At 47.2% G+C, this 20,533-nt stretch overlaps 2 protein-coding genes across 4 annotated transcripts; both read right to left on the bottom strand.

Annotated features, from left to right (window-relative positions):
• Positions 1-452: 452 nt before the first annotated feature.
• PPIE (peptidylprolyl isomerase E (cyclophilin E)) lies at positions 453-4,304 on the bottom strand. 2 transcript variants are annotated; one of them, XM_014946471.1, is made up of 10 exons: positions 4,253-4,304; positions 4,077-4,175; positions 3,878-3,921; positions 2,817-2,843; positions 2,537-2,618; positions 2,008-2,108; positions 1,756-1,879; positions 1,483-1,668; positions 777-919; positions 453-666 (listed from the first exon to the last, which is right to left on the bottom strand). In XM_014946471.1, exons 1-10 carry the CDS (start codon positions 4,281-4,283, stop codon positions 598-600), a joined length of 906 nt encoding a protein of 301 aa, XP_014801957.1. In that variant the 5' UTR covers positions 4,284-4,304; the 3' UTR covers positions 453-597. The 2 variants fall into 2 exon arrangements, with proteins under 2 accessions (XP_014801957.1, XP_014801958.1); XM_014946472.1 differs by having other exon boundaries at positions 3,878-3,951; positions 4,253-4,279.
• A 1,232-nt stretch (positions 4,305-5,536) lies between these two features.
• PABPC4 (poly(A) binding protein, cytoplasmic 4 (inducible form)) lies at positions 5,537-20,507 on the bottom strand. 2 transcript variants are annotated; one of them, XM_014946469.1, is made up of 15 exons: positions 19,634-20,506; positions 13,445-13,638; positions 13,008-13,123; positions 12,383-12,522; positions 12,025-12,119; positions 11,280-11,417; positions 10,604-10,699; positions 9,836-10,108; positions 9,488-9,575; positions 9,221-9,340; positions 8,538-8,665; positions 7,625-7,718; positions 7,356-7,486; positions 7,167-7,267; positions 5,537-5,885 (listed from the first exon to the last, which is right to left on the bottom strand). In XM_014946469.1, the coding sequence occupies exons 1-14, from the start codon at positions 19,824-19,826 to the stop codon at positions 7,181-7,183; spliced, it is 1,893 nt and encodes a 630-aa protein (XP_014801955.1). In that variant the 5' UTR covers positions 19,827-20,506; the 3' UTR covers positions 5,537-5,885; positions 7,167-7,180. The 2 variants fall into 2 exon arrangements, with proteins under 2 accessions (XP_014801955.1, XP_014801956.1); XM_014946470.1 differs by lacking the exon at positions 9,221-9,340 and having other exon boundaries at positions 19,634-20,507.
• Positions 20,508-20,533: the final 26 nt, after the last annotated feature.

Here is a 20,533-nt window from a genome sequence, read left to right as displayed (position 1 = left end):
GGCTCCCCAGCAGGACGGCCACCAGCCAGGGACCTGCCTCCCTCTGCTGATGGGAAAGGACACTACAGAGCCGGGGACAGGCCAAAAACGCCTCCACCTGGAAAAGCAGGAGAGATTCCACTTCGCTCTTCTTGCCCCAGCTCAGTTAAGTTCCCCTGGAGCTGGGATCGAGGCACCGGATTTGGTAAGATAAGGGCAAATGAAAAAAAGAAACAAAACACTTTTGCTCAAAAGCAAAGACCATCCTCACACGGTGAGAATTCAACAGCCAGGGATAGGTCCTCAGTATTTTTAAAAACTACTTTTTTTATTTTTACCAAATAGAAAGTCTTTCCTGAACACAGCAGCAGAAGGGGCCGGCCCCGCTTGGGGCAGCCCAGGCCACGACGGGCTGAGAAGCCATTTCTCCTGGGGTGGGTGGGAGCCCCGCAGGGCTGTCCCCAGGCACACGCACACCAAGCTTTGCAGGGAAATTTCCACACAAGCTGGGGGAGCGGGGCACTGTTAGGGGGTCGTGGGGCTGTGTGTCCCCTCCATCCGATGCCCTGTCCCCTGCTGTCCAGGCTCCCCCCATCCAGTCCCCTCCAAGAGCCAAGCTCACAGGCACTCCCCGCAGTCCGAGATGATCACCTTCTGCTTCGGTTTCCCATCTTTGGTGCCTTGAGCCTTTGGGAAGAGAGCAGCAAGAATTAACAAAAAAAAAAAGAAAAAGAATTAAAAGCACAGAACCTGCGGGGAGGAAGGAGGCGGGCTCTGCCCCGACCACCGGCACCCACCTCGATCTGCCGCACCACGTCCATGCCCTCTGTCACCTCGCCAAACACCACATGCTTCCCATCCAACCAGTCTGTTTTGTCGCAAGTGATAAAGAACTGGGAGCCGTTGGTGTTTGGGCCGGAGTTCGCCATCGATAACAGCCCTGTGAGCAAAAAGCCCTGTGTTATGGCTCCAGCACGTGAGTTGCTACTTCGACTCAAAGCCCTTCCCATGCGCTGCAGAATGCTGTGGGTTTTAGGAGTATTACACTTCACAGAAACTGGTAGAAACCAATGATGCTGAGAGAGAAACACTTGCAAACATGAAAGATAGCAAGTGGTGGAGATTGCTCATATCTATTTTTAGTTGCAGTAATAGAAAAGCTGTTTGTATGGAGATAAACCTTGCTTGTTGCTGCTTTTCACAGTCACACACTGACTTTCCTCCTCTAAAACCAAAGAGGAGAGCAGCTCAGAGACGCTTTTTCCCCTTCTGTAATGCTGGAAATAAACAGCGTCTGGATGGAGAGACACCGATGGGTTTCTGCTTGCTGAACACCGGTGACATGCGACGGTCTGACCAGGGAAGATTACTACGTGGCAGGTTTGGCCAACATAGATTATAATTCAGGGCTGCCCCTATCAACATGGTCTAGGTCATAGTGCAGCCCCTAAATGATGCCAGGCCAATTTGGTCTCCAGCCCCTGCCTGGGGAGATGGCTCTACCTGGCCCTGTGTGCTTGAGAATGAAGTTTTCATCATCAAACTTCTTCCCATAGATGGATTTGCCGCCGGTGCCATTGTGGTTGGTGAAGTCGCCAGCCTGGCACATGAACTGGGGGATGATGCGATGGAAGCTGCTCCCTTTGAAGCCAAAGCCCTTCTCATGAGTGCAGAGGCAGCGGAAATTCTCTGTTTGGGGGGAAAAGGGGAAGGAGAAGTGAGAGCCACATCACAGCTGGAAGCCACCACGGCTGGGGAGGCCGGTCCTCTCCTCACCTACGGTCATGGGCACCACATCTGAGCGCAGGAGGATCTGCAGCCGCCCTGCAGGCTTGTTCCCAATCTTGATGTCCATGTAAACCTGAGGGTTGGCCCGGGCTTTCTTGGCAGGAGGCTCACCCTGGGCAGGAAAAGAAGAAAAAGCAAGTTGAGATGACACCGCTCCGCTCTCCCTCCAGAGAGGACCGGTCTCACGCTCTCAGCCTTGGCGACAGCAGGGATACAGGTGGGTCTGGTTGTTTTTCCTACCTCCTGTGCCTCTGGTTTGGGGGCTTCTGCTCCTGCCTCCTCTGTATTCTCCTCCAGGGTCTTCCCCGAAAACTTCTTCAGCCAGTCATCATCTGACCAGACTGTGGTGGCAAAAGGAAGGGTCAGGGCACGGAAACCGAACCACAGGGCCATGCGAGGGCACACAGGTGGCTGCTTGGGCCGGGTACCACACATCACCGGGCCACTGCTTTTACAGATGTGGCCAGATGTGTGGGTAATTTTGCCTGGCACATGAGTGCTGCGCCCTTTCTCAGAGGGCATGAAGGCAATTGCAAGCGCAGCCAAGAGTGTTTCGATCCAAGAACTTGGGGAACATTTTTGGTTATTTGGTTATTAACTTATTTGATTATTAATTTATTCAGTTATAAGGCTGCTGCTCAGGTCCCTGAGATCCCAAACAGGAGGCAGAGCAGAGGTCTCTGCCTCAGGCTCTGGGGAAGCAGAAAGGCTGACGCAGGGAGCTCTGAAGGTCCCTGGGGATGTTCTCCCCTCCCAGGCACCAACTCACCAGGCCTGGAGGAGCCTTCTTTAATTCGCATTGGTTTGGCCAAGTTCACACGGATTGTCCTGCCGAAGAGCTCAGACTCGTTCTGCAGAGGGGAAAAAGCACAACAAAGCCCACCAAAAGGTAAAAAAATCACCATTTTCCCATGAATCCCCGCAGAGGTCAGAGGAAAACAGGGCTTGTTTCCTCTACGTGGCCCATGCCACACAGGGCCCCGCTCCGTGCCAATGGGGAGACGGCAAAGCCCCGCGTCTCCGTGGGTGAGTGGGAAGAGGGTCCGTACCATGTTGTCAATGGCCGCCGCCGCATCCTGCCAAAAAAGCAAAGAAAACCATTATTATTATCACGTCTTCTCTCTCTGTCTTTAAGAGCAAGGCCCAGCATACAAGTGCCCCCCCATCTCCTTGCAAAAAAGACTGCCTAAGGACTGTTTTCCTGCACCTCATCTACCCCAGGGCTGTAAAAACTGATGGATCTCGCAAGGGCCGCATCCAAACCAGAATCTGGGGTTCATCTTCCCCCAACCAATCTGTAAACTCATTTTACTTATGATTCTTTATCATTTACATAAAAAATACTTGGAGGATTTTGTGTATGAAGCCCAGGGCAGATTATAAGACAGCAAATATACATCAGCCTGTGCAGCCCATGAAGCCAAGAACCGCCCCCAACAGCTGCTGAGCCTCAGGGACAGGACGGGGGCAGTTTGGGCCAATACGGGCCAGTTTTGGGACAGTTGTGACCATGCTTCAGCTCAAAACAACATGGGAAAAGGAGGGTCTTGGAAAAGCAGAACAGGCAGCTAGAGCACCCCCCACCCCTCCAGCTTCCATCTCTCCCCATCTGCAGTACGGGGTCCAGTTCTGCGCCCCCCAGTTCAAGAAAGACAGGGAACTGCTGGAGAGGGTACAGCAGAGGCTACTAGGACGATGAGGGACTGGAGCATCTCCCTGGTGAGGAAACGCTGAGGACCCTGGGGGTGTTCAGCTGGAGAAAAGCAGATTGATAGGGCACCTCATTGATGCTGAGCAATAGTTAAAGGGTGGGGGGGCAAGAGGATGGGGCCAGACTCTTCTCAGTGGTGCCCGTGGACAGGACAAAGGACAACAGGCACAAACTGAAAGTTCCGTCTCAACATGAGGAGAAACTTCTTTCCTATGACGGTGCCACAGCTCTGGAAGAGGCTGCCCAGAGAGGGTGTGGAGTCCCCTTCTCTGGAGATGTTCAAACCCCATCTGGACACCATCCTGTGCGACCTGCTCTGGATGACCCTGCTTTGGTGGGGGGGTGGAGGAGATGATCTCCAGAGGTCCCTTCTGACCCCCACCACCCTGTGATTCTCACCTCCGCCAACTCAAATTCAACGAAGGCGAATCCCCGGTGCTTTTCTGGAGAAAAAGAAGCTAGTGGTCACGGGCCTGGAACGACACACCGGTCACACGGCCACCCAGCAGCGGCTGGGTCCCGTGTGTCCCCCCCCGAGACACTTCGCTGCCCGGGAGGATGCTCCGAGGAGATGCACCCCCGACCCCGGGCCACGCACCCGTCTCGTAGTCCAGCGGGATCTGGATGTCGGTGATGTCTCCGAAGGGGATGAAGGCGGCGTGAAGCACCTTCTCGTCCACCTCCTCAGCCAGCCCCCCTGCGGAACGGACATCCCTCAGCGCCCGCCGACCCCCCCGGCCCCGCTGCGGGCAGCCCCTCTGCCCCGCCACTCACCCACGTACAGCACCCTCTTGGTGGCCGCCATCTTCCCTCCGCCCCGGAACCACCCCGCCGCTCCGCCCGCCCCGGCCCGGAGCCCTTCCGAGAGGACGGAGCGGGGACACCGAGCGGCGAGCGACCCCCGCTGGGAGCAGAGACACGGTGCCGGCGCCTCCCTGCATTTCCCGAGGGGTTCCTGCTTGTTTTCCTAGGAAAACTGTGAATCTGGCACTGAAAAGTCCATCCTGGGACACACTATCCACCGGTTTGGACCTGAGGAGGCCACGGAGATGCTGAGAGGGCTGGAGCCCCTCTGCTGTGAGGACAGGCTGAGAGAGTTGGGGGGTTCAGCTTGGAGAAGACTCCAGGGAGACCTTGGAGCCACCCCAGCTCCAGGAAAGCTGGGGGGTACTCTTGATCAGGGAGGGGAGCCATAGGACAAGGCTTCCACCTTAAAGAGGGAAGATTTAGACTAGATACAGGGAAGAAAGTTTTTATGTTGAGGTTGGTGAGACCCTGGCCCAGGTTGCCCAGAGAAGCTGTGGCTGCCCCATCCCTGGAGGGGTTCAAGGGCAGGGTGGACAGGGCTTTGAGGAACCTGGTCTGGTGGGAGGTGTCCCTGCCCAGGGCAGGGGGTTGGAACTCGGTGCTCTTTAAGGTCCCCTCTAACTCCAACCCTTCTATGATTCTGGTGTTTTCCAAGCACAAACTAAGTCTTAGTTCCACCACAGAGCTGGTGTGGTCTTATGGTTTGTAGAACCCACAACAATTTCTGTCATTTAGGTAGTTACTCTATCAGGATCTGTAGCATCTAGGCCAACTGCTATAGACTTACTCAAATAACACTTTTTATCCCAAAGGGTCACCCAAAATAGTTTAACAAATCATTATGTGCCCCTTTAGAGTATAAAATACCAACTGCCCTATTGTGACAGAACTGTTAAAAACACAACATCCAGCTGAAAACCTAGAAATATAAGCCAAGAACAGCAAAGCTTCTCCTCTCCTGTGGAGGACACCAAGGGAGCCAACCCACCCCCCCCACACACTTCCCTTGAGAAATGCCCCCCAAACCCTATAGTCACACAAACCAAGCCCAACACCATGGGCCTGTGGCATAATTTTGACACCACTGCTTCAAAACAGCAATTGTCCAAAATGAACAGGCAGAATAACTCCATACCGTCACAATTTTAATGTATCAATGTATTAAACCATCCAGTTTAATTTTAACTAAGCCACATCTCATTTACTCTTCAAATGTAGAGAGGGGAAAAAAATGACAGACACAGTGAAAGTTTTATTCCTTTATTGATAAATGCTTTCCAGACTTTCCAAACTGGATTGTTCAAGTTAAAACCAAAACCCACAAAATAACTTTCAACCTAAAAATCCTCAGTGTCCCGCTCAGAGGACACCAAGGGTAGCTCTGCTCTGACCACAAAGGAAAAGCTTGCAAGCCCAATTCTGGTTTTGGAAATCTAGAGCTTCAGAGTTGGCTTTTTTAAATAAGATCTTAAAGATTAATTTACAAAATGCAATATAACTATGTGATATGATGCACAGCGTTGAGATCTGCAAGAGAGTGAAGAATCCTCAAACATCTGGAGCTGACGGCCACAAAGGGGCTATTTGGCTTCTTGGCATCCTGGAGGAAGAGAGGAAGAGGAGTTACCTCACGCAGTGCCGCCTCACCCCAGGGCAGTGACATTTCCAGCTTTATAAACCGTAATGACTTCAATACAATTTGCAAGGCCCAGAGAAGCTGTTAATAATTGTGGATAATACCCATTTCTGATCATCACACAAATTCAAACTCTTCAGCAGAGAAACCAGTAACTGGAGCCACTGAGACACACATGGATGAAAACAGAAGATCCTTTCATCATCCTTGAGTGTTCCGAGTTACATCTGACCACAACAGCTTCACAAACAGTGCTGAGAAGTGGCAATTCCATGCAACCCACAGAAAAATGGATCATCAAAAGCGAGAAGAGGCATTCAAAGAACCAAATACCTCACGTTAAACAAGACCCAGCTCCTAAAAGAGGAGACAGAAATTGTTTGCACCGCCTGATGCGATGAAATGACATTGCTAACACCAGCACTTTAGTATCTGCTGTAGGTTACTGTGAGGGTCAGGGATATACCAGCCTATTTACCCTCAAAGTCACTACAAACATAGAATGGTTAGAGTTGTAAAGGACCTTAAAGCCCATGCAGTCCCACCCACTGCCCTGGGCAGGGACACCTCCCACCAGACCAGGTTGCTCCAAGCTCCCTCCAACTTGGCCTTGAACCCCTCCAGGGATGGGGCTGCCACAGCTTCTCTGGGCAACCTGGGCCAGGCTCTCACCACCCTCACCGCAAAGAATTTCTTCCTGAGATCTCATCTCAATCTCCCCTCTTTGAATTTAAAACCATTACCCCTTGTCCTATGGCTCCCCTCCCTGATCAAGAGTCTCCCCCCCCGCCATCTCTCCTGTAGCCCCTTCAGGTACTGGAAGGCCATCATAAGTTCTCCCCAGGCCGAACAACCCCAACTCAGCCTGCCTTTGTAGGAGAGGTGCTTGTGCACCTCATTTCATTTCTCAGATTAGCAGTTTCACAAGATTCATCTCAACACATTATTCCTTCCTTGACATGTCAGCTGCCAGGAACACTTCAGGGACTTATGCAACATCTTTCTGATGCTGAATTAAACTAAAATTTCTGAAGAATATTTCTAAAGCTTCTACAATAAAGATTCCATTGGGAACAACCACATTAGGGCTGGTTGTTTTGTGTGTTGTTTGGTTTTTTAAAGAGTGGACTAAAATCAACCAAGTGCTGCTCCCAGACCTACAGAGACTGGCTATATTCACAAACCATCATTCCATCTTTATTGTGATTTTGGAAGCTTTTCACTGAAGCTACAGGAGACACTCACCAGTCTTCTTGGGATTAAGAGGTAGCAGCAACTACGCCCACCTTTTGGGCAGCTTCTTTCTTGGCTTGGTGAGCCTGCAACACCGCCACGGCCTCCTCCACCTTGGGGAGACAATTCACCTGGTGAGACCTGCTCTCCAGAGCGAAGCCCACCCCAGTCCAGCCAGTCTGAAGAAACAGACCAGTTTACCTTTGACCGGAGGGACTCTGGAGACTCCAACATGTGCAGCAGCTCCGAATTGTCTATCTCTAGCAGCATTCCTGTGATCTTCCCTGCAAGGCTGGGGTGCATGGCTTGGATCAGGGGGAACAAACGTTCTCCTGGGGACAACAACAAAACAAAAAACCAAAAAAACAAAAAAGGAGTTCAGACAGCAGAGTTTTAATTAAAAGTCATGTCTGAAACCTGAGGGGATTCCAGAGTAAAACCCAATCTGTAAGAAGGGGAGTTGCACTTACCCAGCATCTGTTTCTGCTCCTGGGGAGGGGCAGCAGCCAGCATGGAGGCTGTCAGTGGTTCCTGTCCCTGCACATGTACCGCAGGCTGGGGCGCCTGTGGAAGGGCAGACACCAGGGTTCTCAAACAGGTACCGGACCGATCGCTTCATATTTAATGACAATAAGATATTCCCTCCTAAAACACTACCTTTGTCAAGCCTACAGCAGGCTTAAGTTTTAGAAAAGGACAGATAAGGTGCCCTTGGTTCACAAACGTGGTCCCTCTAACTCCTGAACTTAAAACCTCCTAATGTAAGATATTTACAATGCCCATGTGTGACAAATCCTGGATCAATCATTGTGAGACAAATACCGCAACTGAGAAAGCACAACACCCATCCCTGATATTTTTACAATTACAAGTTTGTGGGAGAAGCAAACTGTTTTCAAGGATACCCCAGTGAGGATTTAGCAAAGAGGTGAGAGAATGAACAGTTGCAAAACGGGAAAGTGAAGAACCCAGAAAAATATCCTCACAGCAAATCTGGGTAAAAAAAAAAAAAAAAAAAAGTACATGTGGATTTCTCAGAAGTTTATGACAAGTTTCTTTTCCAAAGTCTCCTAAAAAGCTAAATTGTCATGGGGGCAAAAGGAATGGCAAGTCATCCCCCCTTCCCAAGTCACAAACCTGAACGTCCCCCCCAAAAAAGTGAACAGGAGGGGGAGGGAGTAATAAAAAAAAAAAAAAAAAAAAAAAAGGCTTGCAAGTACGAGACAAAGAAACCAAGGAGATTGCTCCTGGCAAAGGTACAACTGCCAGGTTTTTAAATTATAAAACTAAGCTTGAAGTTTCTGTAAAAACACCTCAGTTGCACATAAAACCTGTTGGGACTGCAGGAATTGCAGGGACTTCATGGCCCAGCCCCTTTGTTACCTGCAAAGGCTGCACCGCAGGGTGGGGGCTGCGGACACTCGAGGCGTATTTGTAAGGAGGAACTGCTCTGGGAGCCGGGGCAGCTACAGGCGGACGAGGGGCTAAATTCTGAGCCGCGGTGCCAACACCTGCAAAAAACAGTTACAGACACCTGTAGCAACATGCAAATAAGTTGAGATGTCTGATACCAACCGCTGAACTCAGAATATACCCTGCATAGTGACACTTCCTTCGAAATTGGTGTCTCCAAAATGCAACTCGCTGTTTTAGGAAGGGGCTATTCTCCCTAAACCATGCATTCCATATTCAAGATTTAAGATATTTTCTAGTTATTCACTGGAATAAAGTAAATTTGGATGCTCTACTCTGAAAACAATATCCATAACCTACAAAGCCTTTTTTTCCTGAGTGGTCAGTGTTGCAGAGGTGTAGAGATGAGTTCCAAACCAGCAGAAAACAACCCATCTGGATTTTCCACTGCTGTGCTGTAGCACCAACTGTCTCCAACCCTGCACTGCACAGCAAGGAATAGGAAAGATTCAGGTGCTGTCACTGCCGCTCGCTCCAGGTGGCCCTTTGGTTATCCGTATCCGACAACCATCTTTGGAAAGCAAAAGTCAAGTCTCAACAGCATCCTCCTCCCTCACAGACCAGGGGACGAGCCAGGGAGGCAGACACCTTACCAACTCGCTGGGCAGCGGCAGGGAGGCCACGGGAGGCCGGAGCATTGCCAGCAGGGGCCAGATGGCGCAGTGCTGGCCGTGGTCCAGACTGGCGCATGGCATTTGGCATTCCCTGGAAGCCTAATGGAAGAAATGAGGGGAAACATCCTCAAAACAGAACTGACTGGCAAGTTAGAACAGTCAGCTAAGAGGAAGCATGCATCGTTCTTGTTGGAAAGCATAGCCAAGAGGGTCATACAACCAAAATATCATCTCTGGTGTACTCACCTTGAGGTCTTCCTCCTTGCTGCCAGCGTGGGTTGGGTCTCATCTGCGCCATTTGGTTGGGTGCATAATAAGTGGGTCTGCTCTGAGCCTGAAGAGAAACAGAAGTTGCCTCTGAGCTTGTCTTTAAGTGAATAAGAAACACTCTTTACAACATGTTTCGGCAGTTGTTGCCAGGACTTGACTCGACGTTCAATTCACATTAAGACACCACCACCGAATGAACTCCACTGATTGCACCCCTCATTAGGTGTTATTTGTTTATAGGCATAAGAAAGGCTCAGCGAGATTACTGCAGCTGAACCATCAAAGTTCCAAGGCAGGTTGAAAAGCCACACTAGCTCAGCTCACCTGAGGCACAGCAGGCATGAAGTATCCGCCAGCAGCAGGTTGGAACTGATTAATGATTGTATTGGCAGGCAAAGCTCTCATCCCAGCAATGCGCTGCATGTACTGATTGGTTAGATGGGCCTTTCGCTCTTCTTTCCTTTGTGCAAGCGCAACATACAACGGCTTTGAGCCCACGATTCGCCCGTTCATCTCTGTCACAGCTTTCGTGGCTTCCTCTGGAGAGGAAAAGCAGACAAAGCCAAACCCTTTGCTCCGTCCATCCTCCAGCATCACCTGCAGTAAAGATCAATTACTAGTGGAGTACCATTACAAAAACTTAGCCTAAAAATACGTATTTTTCACGTCAGCTTTGAGGCAGGTAGGAGATAACTGTTGCAGAGGTGTAGAGACAGGTAGTCACAGAGTGAGATGTCACCTGCCTGGATTTGCTCTGCTTTGCTGTCAGCACCATGTGTCCCCAAGCCCACACTGCACAGTAAGGAATGGGAAAGATTTGGTGCTGCTTCTAAAAGCACGAAGGAAAACCATTTCATGCTTACTGGGAGTCACCTCAAACAAGCACATTTGCTGCTTCCTGCCTCCCGCCTCCCCTTTTGATGATGTACAAAGCAAGTTTTCAGTAAAATCTCCCCAAGACCCGAAGAAATCTGTGCATTTATTAGTCCAGGTGTTCTCAGGACCACAATCACCAGGGGATACAAGAACTGCCCTTCAAACAGTTCCTTCGTCAGGCTTTAAAATACAAATATCCCCAAAACCCCACAGTACCTTGGCACTTGTTATTGACCCAAAAGGTGAGAACTCCTTCCTCAGTTTTTCATCATCTATAGTGTCATCTAGGTTTTTAATGTATAGGTTAACACCCTAGAAGGGAGAGAACAGCAAGACATTCATAATTAAAGAAAATCTAAATGACTGTTAGCACTCAGCTGCCAGAGATGCAATTTATCTGAAAACTCTTAATTTAGCACAGTGTTCCTTTTGTACCACCCAAAGCTGAGGGCAATAAGTGTTGCAAAGGTGTAGAGACAAGTCCCACTGTGGTGAAAGGGAGCTTGTCTGGATTTCCTCTGCTCTCCTGTTGCATCATGTGTTCCCAAGTCCAGCACTATATCGCAAGAATTGGTAAAGATTCAGATGCGATCTGACACGACAGTTTTGCCATAAATTAGGCAGATAACAGCACAGGGTTATACTGTCTCTTTCCATCTTTCTCAGTAGCCCCAATTTAAAGGGGACAGCATGACTCTTCTCTCACATCCTCCTAAATATTTCATTGCCAGGACTACATCCTGATGCCCCTTTTGCCTCCAAATGCCATGAGGTCACCTTTACAATTTAACTCCCAGGATAGTTTGTAGAACAGTGACTACATCAACTACTTTCAAATCTGCCAAGAGGCTGCAAATGGTGCTTAAATTCAGAAAAGGAACAGACTACTCACCTGGTACCGGCTAAGCCTCTCCTGTTTTAGCTGCTCAAACTTCCTTTTCAGCTCTGCCTGGCGCTCGACCTTCTTCTGTGCTCGGCCAACAAACACCATTTTCCCATTGATATCCTTCCCGTTCATTTCTTCTACCGCCTGGACAGAGGGGGAACAAGGAAGCTGTCAACTGCGGAAGCAGGACAGCACCCAATCCTGGTAAGAACAGGACTGTCCAAAGCTCACATTGTAGCCCTGCCTGTTAGCCAATAAGCCAAGGTTGCCACATTACCTTTGCACTGCCTCTGTGTAACAGGCTAATTAAAGACAAAGGGAAGTTACCAGGAGAAACCACACTGACAACAGGACTGTAAGTGCTGGACTAACAGAAGCTTGTGAATTTATCCCCACCCCTTCTTGTAATTAAGGCCAAATTTCAAATAAGCATACACTGCTTAGAAAAGACCATTTCTAAGCGATGTTCTCACTCTGGACACCTCCTGTAGACCCACATTGTAGCATTTCTTCAGCAATTAACATTCTCAATTATACCACTGCATTCTGTGTGGATCCAGTAATCTGAAGAAGTGCCAATTTACCCTTGAATGTCAAGCTAATAAGGTGCAAAAGGCTTGTAAGTCCCTGCCTACAGAAGAGGTTATGCCCAAGTCAGAATTTTCTCTCATTTTAGTAACAGGCTTCTGTGATAAACCAAGTTAGTTTTTCTTCTCTGAAGACACCCAAGCAGCATAAAAATCAGTCATACCTTGTTAGCATCTTCATGCTTTTCAAAGCTTACAAAGCCAAAGCCTTTGGATTTTCCAGTGGGGTCTGTCATCACTTTAACACTCAGAGTTTTACCTGTTACCAAGGGACAGGATTAGTAAATATCACAAAACTCTTTCAAGACTATTAAACTCCATGAAATAGCACCAGCCTTCTCTCTATCTGCTGGTCACCCTCTGCCTCCTCCAACACTTGGCACAACTGCTACCCACACCTCAACTCTTTGTACTCCTCAGACTCAAACTGACCCATGTAGAGCTTTACAGATGGTGGTAACCCTGTTAAACCACCATGGGTCATGAAATTCACAGCTTCATTAAAAGCATTTCTGTAATTACCATATTTGCTGAAGAGCTCCTTTAGTCTTTCATCATCCATGTCGTCCCCAAAGTTTTTAATATAAACATTGGTGAATTCCTTTGCCTTGGCTCCCAACTCAGCTTCCCGCTCTTTACGAGACTTGAATCTCCCAACAAATCTGTAAGAAAGAATGAAAATCCCAATAAGCAGCTTGTTTTCAAGAGTGGAAAAAACAGTATGTGGTCTGCAGTGAGGCAAAAAGAATGAGTGTGTAGTAGGAGCTGGGAATGGGAACAAGAAAGGGTGACAGGAGAAGGAACAAAACAGGCCACAAACCAACCAGAAAAATCACCTGTCCTATGGCAGAGAGAGTTGGACAAGGATGCCCACCCAGCTCTGCGGCGGAGAGAGTAGTGGTCACAGAAACCCACCCCAGCCCACTAGTGGAGAGGCAGCAAATCAAGGCTTGGTCAGGGAAAGCCACCAGCCCTGTGATGGAGTGGGAGCAGGCCATGGCTTGGGCAGGGTCACTCACCAGCCCTGGAGTGGAGAGGTAGCAGGCCAAGGCTCGGGCCAGGAGAACCAGTGCCTTGTGTGTCCCTGTTAATACCGAGATGCATCACGGTTCATGCGATCGTTGCTGCTTCTGGCTGTGACACTCACACTTTGCGGTCGTTTAGCAGCATGCCGTTCATCTTCTCGATGGCTCTATCTGCAGCATCCTGGGTCTCAAAGTGCACAAATGCATAGCCCTTAGAGCCATTCTCATCACACACCACCTGGATATGGAGAAGGAAAAACCAAACGTCAGCTTTCTCTGGACAGGTTTTCTCCTCAGTCATACTCAGACACAAAGCCAGCACACAAAAATAAGTCACTGCCAAGAGTCAGCACTAGTAAGACATTATCTGTGCTTCAGATTCGCACATTTCATGACCAGATTTGATGCAACTTCAGCAATCCCTGACCTTTTGGTCAGCTCTGCCTCTCAAAGACTCCACTCCTCACTTGCTGAAAGGTGTCCCTTTCGCTTCCTATGCTGTACATGTCTGATTCATGTCACCGCTACAACAGAATTGGACAAAGTAACCACATCTCACCTTGCAGGACAAAATATTCCCGAATGCCGAGAATGTGTCATAAAGTGCCTTGTTATCAATGGATTTGTCCAGGTTCTTAATGAAGACATTCCCAACCCCTGACTTCCTCAAGGAGGGGTCCCTCTGAGACCACATGATGCGAATGGGTTTTCCTTTGATCACATCAAAATTCATGGTATCTAGAGCACGCTCAGCTGCAAGAGAAATCAAGAACAGATTTCTGTATTTTTTTTAAAGAATAAAGGTTTCTATCATGTGGATGATCGTTTTCTCCTGAATTTTACTCAGCTCATGGAGCCATCAGGGGCAATATCACAGGCAACCAATTCCAATGATGTTTAAACTTAATGTTTCAAGGTGGGGGGTCTTGGCAGCACAGTCACTATACATGTTTAAGTATATAATAGGTTTAATAGACTATTTTAAATTTACACGATAGTAAGAGTTTAACAACCACAGCAAAATGAATGTCAAAATGCCTGCGGTTTATTAGGTTTATTTTTAATTATTATAAAGGTAAACTGCTGCACCCAAAGAAGGAAAGGAAATACAGGAAACCCTGGGAGAAAAAAGGAAGCAACAAAAGTGACTGGCTTGTTTGCTTTTCATGAAGCTCACATCTACCCATACTCATTTCTATTAAGAGAAAAGGATCATCTCCCCATCAGGTCAGGGAAAACGTACACAAACACGTGGCTGGCTGGGAAGAAGACATGAGTCAGCCTCTGCAACTGATGTGGCCAAAAAATGATTCCCAAGTTGCTCAATCTAAAGATGACAGTAAGAGCGGACTGAACTCTGGAAAAAAGTCCATGTACCCGATCTAATTAGCAGGAAAGTGTTTATTGAAACTCTGAAACTCCAGCACTGTCATTCTAACCTACACTGAAACCCCCTCCATGATTCTATTTCTGCTACCTACTGATATATTAAAAGGATCATTACGTACACACATTAGGATCTTGTTCATAAAATTGAGATGCTTGAGACTCTTCTGTGCCAGAAAACACTCCCAGCATGGAGTACGCAGAGAAAGACTGTTAATTCCCAGCATGAAACAGGGAAAGGGAGGGACAGATAGGCATTAAAACCAAGGAATATTAACGGGGCAGAACTCAAGTTTTCCAAATTTATTTGTCTCAGTTCTTCTAGGCCACCCTCACCCACTGATACTCGATTAGATTTCAGGAGCAGCAAATTCAAGGAAAATGCCAACTCAAACACCTTCTCCTTCCTTGTAACTGCTCATGCAACCAGTAACTACCCAGCATTTCATAGAACTATCTCTAGTAACTCCTCCGAGATATTGCCTACAAGAGTCTCCTGTACACCCTACCCCCAAGGGCAGTTTCAACTACTGCATGAAACTTTCTCAGTATTTTTCATGTGCTTTGAAAATGGCTTTTTGTTGGTGGTGCTTTTTAAATTGAAGTGGTGCTGTCACTATTTTGCCCAGTCCTTCACGTGTACCCCCAGCTGGAAAACAAACTCTGATGGACTTCATTCCTGAAGTAGACTTGTGAAAAAAGACAAGGAAATAATTTAAGGAGGAAAGTCATACTTGCTACAACTCTACTAATTCTGTTTAAATCAAAGGTATTAAATGCAATTAACTGCCATGCCAAAACGATTCCTCAGCTGCTACTCTGAATCAATGCAGCTGAGGTTCTTCCTGCAGTCCATTCCTACTAGGCACTTCAGCAGGCGACTTGGTCCAGCTCAAATTTGGCAGTGTTTATTTATAGCAGGGAGAGGTCCTCCAGAAGCATGTGTTGGCAAGGACACACACTGGTTGTATATACCATTTGCAGCAGAAACAGCTCCTGCTGGAAGGTGACAGGCAGATGAAGCAGAGGCACACAACCAGAGGAACCTGTGAAACACTCCGCAACAGCCACCGAGAAACAGCCTAGTTATGAACTTACCCCCAGTTCTCTCAAGCTTCCTAAGCATACACTTAAGCAGATACTATTGCACTGCTCTTTCAATAGCCTGCTAGTATTCCACACTATTATTATACTCTGCTTGAAATTCACTTAGACACTTCTTGAGGGCAGTAGTGTAAGAAAGCCCTACATGGATTCCCTGATTTGAGGAGGGCCTGCTATACCCACAGGTGGAAGTGCAATCACATTACACCAGCACCTAAGGAAACCTGTAAAGGATCAGCATGAGTGACATGAATGACTCAGACCAGGCACAGCTGATTCATTTCCTTAATCTGAGGAAACACCTTCTCATTTTCTTCTATTTAAGCCACAAAGCTTTAGCCATTTCAGTTCCTGTATCTGTTTCTCTCCCACTAGTTCCTGTCATCCTTCCAGCAGACTCAACTGCAACTCATATATAACATTATACATACTCTTAACCCCTTTCAGGCTTCCTTTTCATTCCCTCTTCCATAACCTTCTGGATAGGGAAAGCATATGAACCCTCCTTGCCACTTGCCTTAGGCCTAAAAGTAATTAATCTCCCTTCCAGGCTCCCTGCTGCAGAGCTAACACAATGTTGGAATTAGCAACTGTGGTTGAGCAGCATACAGACAGAAACCATACACGCTCACCAAGATTCACCCATCAGAAACTCTGCACAAAGTTTTATTCTGCAAAGACAGCTGCTCTGCAAACCTCCGGGCTCTCACTTCTATCACTAAGCAAAAAAAGACCTGAAAGCAAAAGCACATAGTGCAAATTTAACCACTTTTTTAAAAAAAAGAAGAGGGTGCATACAAAACAGACTTAAATCCCTTGATCACTGAAGTTGAAATAAAATGCTCTTGGCAATGAAGCACATATAAGTAGCCCCTTTTCCCTTTTAACTTCACACCTGCATTTAAATTACACAGGTCTTCTCTTTTTTTAAGGAAGAGACAAAAAGGTTATCTATATTCTTCTACACCTTTCTTCAGGGACACTTATTTAATTCCCAGCTCCAGGTTCCTTCTTGGCTTGGGAAGTGTTCTGTTTTCTCTGTACTTCCAGAACAGCTTATCTCTATAACCATATTAAAGCTTCTCTGCTTCATTATCTGAACTGTCATTGACTGTTGTCAATGTTATGAAACCCTGGAATGCAATTAAATTGCATGAGGAACACATGAAAAAGGAAATTCAGCTTTTCCTTCAGATGAAATGAGTTTGTTTTCTTTCCCTTCTTCACAGTCAAAAAGAATAAATATTAACGACCACAGCTGAGCCTGAACTAGCCAGAACTTTGAAGCTTTTCCTTAATCTGCCTCTCACAGTATGACAGATTCAGTATTCACCGGTAACTCCGCCAAAGAGCTGCAATCAAAACCAGCAGAGCTTATTTTCACTAAAAATAACCTCTCTGCAGCAGGCTACCAGTTAGACAATGCATGCCCAGAAAGTAACCCCTTCCAGGGTCAAGCATCACTCCATTAGCTAACAAAAATGTAAAGAAAAGGGCAAGCTTTGAACTGGTTGGGACACAGGAACTCTGGAAGTACCGAGCACATTCAGGACGTGACAGTGTGATCTCCTGGTGGCCCCATGTAACGGGGAAGAGATCTGGCTACTCAACTTGCTCTAAGGTATGGACAGAATCTTATTTCCTACAAGATAAAAAGTTAAAATGCTGTTTTCTTCAGATTTACGAAGCACTCATTCTTCCACAAAAGGTGCCAGGGAAATGCAACTATCACATCTCAACTTCTTTAATAACTCCTACCACTTCAAGCATACTAACTATGTATCCACAAGAGCTTCCCTAAAAGTTTTTAGAGCACAAAGTTTGCCAATTACTTTTAGGTGGTATTTTGTAGCATCTATTGTCACCCAAAAATCAAAACGGATCCCTACGGTGCTACAGAACACTCTGTCTTTTCAGATTAGCAAAATCAAGTCCAAATGTGCTTCTGATCATACATTCCTGTAAGAAAATACAGATCTCTCCTTTCAGGAAGCCCCTGTGCAGGCAGTACTGAGTACTGCCACCTTGGGGATTAAAAAAAAAAAGCCAAATTTCTGTATTTGACAATAAGAATTATATTCTTCATATTCAGATCTTTGTTTGGGAGAGACCACGATACACCAACAGGCTCACCTTTCCAAAATTATCTATTTCTGTTCTGCTGTGTTACATTTAGTACAGCAGCTGTTTTTTCACTTGGGCAAAGTAAGACATGCTGCTATTTGCTGCCAGACAGAAGAAATGAGGAGTGTTTCAGAAATCTCTTCATGAGGGCAGGAGGAGTTTGAATACTTCTCCCTCCCGATATTAACTCAATGATTAGGTTTAAATCACTTGACCTTCTAAGACCTACCCAGTAATAAGACACCACTTACTTTGTCAAAGTATCCCTTGAAGTACTGGGACTTCCTAAAATGTCTGCTGCCTCTCCAGGAGCCCAGAATGATGCAACCTCCCTCTGAATTCCTGCCTATTTATTACCATTAAAGATTGCCTTGAAATATACTGGTAGGCCACCTGTCTTTGCATTTGTATGACTTGCAGAACTTCTTCCTGCTAAAGCAAGCACATGTGACTGACGACTCTCCTCCTCTAACATCATAACTACACTTATACAGGTTTTCTCTACTTTAAGAGAACTTTATCTACACATTTTCACCTTGCCTCTACCACAATTATTTAATCCGAGCTCCAAGTTCCTTCTTGGCTTCATTTCTGCTGCTTGTTTTTATTTCTATTATGCTAAAAAATGAGATCACAGCCTAGACAAAGGCAGGTGAGCCTGGAAAACTCTACCTTTGCTTGTTTGGTTTTGTAAGAAAGGTGGTTTTATAAGAAAGAGGGAGTCGAAGCAGACAGGTTCATCACAGCAGGAGAGCACCACATAATACAGACTCTCAGGTTCCTTCCTGCTCACTGAGAAGTTTTAAAACACATAAATACATTGCTTAGCCTGCATAAAAAGCAGTTCTGAGAGTTCCATGGATGAGAAATTATGCACTGGGGTGCAAGCCAGCTGTTTAACAGCTGAGCAAGAAAGAGGATCAGAAGTGCTTGATCAGCTCAGTCAGCATCCCAAGGAAAGGGATGCAGAAGGTACTTGGAGCTGGGAGAGGATGGAAGGGAGGATGGCAGAGTCACAACAGACTCTGTAAAATCCAAACATTCCAGCCAAAAGCTCAATCTCAGGGGCTCTGCTAATTTGCAGGAACACGATGTTGTGATAAAGTTTGTTTTCCACACAACCAATACTTTGATCCAAAGGCAATGTACTGCCCTGTGCAAACAGGCCATGCTCTGCTGCCTGTAAAAATTTGGGCAGGATAACATACTGCCTCCTAAAGGAAAGGTTTTTTTGCTACTGAAGTCTGTGCTGTTGAGAGCTGGTTCTGAATTCAAGGAAAAAGTTCCCTCTCATCTATCCTTTGGATGTCTGTCATATATAGATACTGCTAAATCACAGCACTGAGCAATAAACTCGCACCAGGCAACAAGCAAAAGCTTTGAAAACTAGGGCAGAAAATGCTGACCCATTTTGCTTCCAGAAAAGACACATTCCAAAATGACCTCTTCTGTCCCATCTTTCACATGCTACAGCTGCTCCAGCTGTGGAATAGCTACGTGAGGAGGAGCCAAATTAAAGTATGAAAAGAAGCATCTTGCAAGAGCAAATCAACCCGGCTTCTGCCTGGGAGACAACCTGGTTTCCCAAGCATTGAACAACCCATCTTCTTTCCCATTAATACGAGTATATCTGCTTCCCAGACAAACACAGTGACCTGCAGTCCACCAGATCTCCCAAATATTAAACTAGAGCCAGTGGGCAGCCAGAGGCTCAACCAGTCAAACTGCATGTTCAACCAGCGCTGACTACTCTGAACTTTTTCTGCCAGGACCGACTGCCTAAAGACCCACACAAGTGGCCCACACCTACAGAGGGAAGAAGGGGAATGGATGGAGATTACTCTCTCACGAAAGGAACAAACCCAAGTCTCCAAAGTTTAATATCAGAAAGAAAGAAATAGGTCTGTCTATCAGAGATGTTACCAAGACATGCATTTGCAGAGTGTTTTGGAGACACCGAGTTGTAAAAAAACATTCCAGCTTCACAACAATCACTATGAAGTGATTACTTACCTTGTAGCACTTTGTAGGCAGCTACATAGCAGTACACACCACTGGCAGCATGGATTAGTGGAAAAAAAGTGAAGAAAAGTCAAGAAAAAAAGCCATAGATGTGGCTGTACATGTCACTTACCGTCTGCTGGCTGCTGGAAGTTGACGTAGGCATACCCCAGGGACCGGCGGGTGATCATATCCCTGCAGACCCGAATGGAGAGGACGGGCCCCGCGGGGCTGAACTTCTCATAGAGCATGGCCTCAGTGACATCGGGGTGCAGGTCACCCACATAGAGGGACGCCATGGGGTAACTGCTGGCGGCCGCGTTCATCTTCCACCCAGCACACGCTCCCGCCGCCAACTCAGAGGGTTTAATTCTGGGGGTTTCTTTAGGTCAAGCTTTTCGTAAATATTTAAACTGGGGGGAAAGCTCAAAGTCTTATTTAAAAGTCTCACTCAGCCAGGGGGTGGGTGATTGGAGGAAGGATAAAATAAGGGGGGCAGGCAGGGGCCAAGGAGGGAGGAAAGGCCTGGAAATCGGCAAAAAAATAAAGTTAAGACTCCAGGAGAGCAGGGCTCTCAGATACGAAGCCAAAACTCCTGAGCGTTTCTCCCATCAAAACCCTCCTCGATCTCCCCAAAAAACACGTCCCTTAGCTTGCTTTAAGAGTCTAATTTAGTGCCAGTTCTCCAGAGCGGAGACCGTTTGATTTTCTGAGGTAAAAAAAAAAGAAAAAAAAATTATGAAAAATAATCCTCTCTGTAATATATATTTATATGAACATCTTTTAAAATTAATTCTTCTCTGCTAGGTTTATATTTTATGTATTTATATAAAATAGAGCGGCTCTAGCGGGGCAGTAACCAACACGCGGCGGCGGTTGAGCTCGGAGAGGGGCGTCCGGGCTGACAGGGGCCGGGCCGTAGCCGCGCTCGCCCAGCGACCCCCCGCGCTTCCCCCGTGCCCTCCCTGCCCCGCGGTCCCGGCCCGGGGCGGCGCTGGGCCCCGAGCACCCACTCACGCACTGCGGCCCGGCG

The sequence above is a fragment of the Calidris pugnax genome, unplaced genomic scaffold, assembly GCF_001431845.1.
Source record: "Calidris pugnax isolate Ruff unplaced genomic scaffold, ASM143184v1 scaffold113, whole genome shotgun sequence".
Taxonomy (NCBI): domain Eukaryota; kingdom Metazoa; phylum Chordata; class Aves; order Charadriiformes; family Scolopacidae; genus Calidris; species Calidris pugnax.
Note: the sequence above shows the minus strand (reverse complement) of the source record. Positions and strands in the feature narration are given on the sequence as shown.

Bases quoted from the DNA above. Each gene is read 5' to 3' on its own strand.
- PPIE (XM_014946471.1), bottom strand. From the start codon at position 4,283: ATGGCGGCCACCAAGAGGGTGCTGTACGTGG. The intron at 2,619-2,816 runs GTACGGACCCTC...TCCCCTCTGCAG, and splicing joins CGGCGGCCATTGACAACATG to AACGAGTCTGAGCTCTTCGG. The intron at 2,109-2,536 runs GTGAGTTGGTGC...TTGCCACCACAG, and splicing joins AGAAGGCTCCTCCAGGCCTG to TCTGGTCAGATGATGACTGG.
- PABPC4 (XM_014946469.1), bottom strand. From the start codon at position 19,826: ATGAACGCGGCCGCCAGCAGTTACCCCATGGCGTCCCTCTATGTGGGT. The intron at 13,124-13,444 runs GTGAGATGTGGT...CTCCATATCCAG, and splicing joins GGAATATTTTGTCCTGCAAG to GTGGTGTGTGATGAGAATGG. The intron at 12,120-12,382 runs GTAATTACAGAA...CCTTGGTAACAG, and splicing joins GGAGCTCTTCAGCAAATATG to GTAAAACTCTGAGTGTTAAA.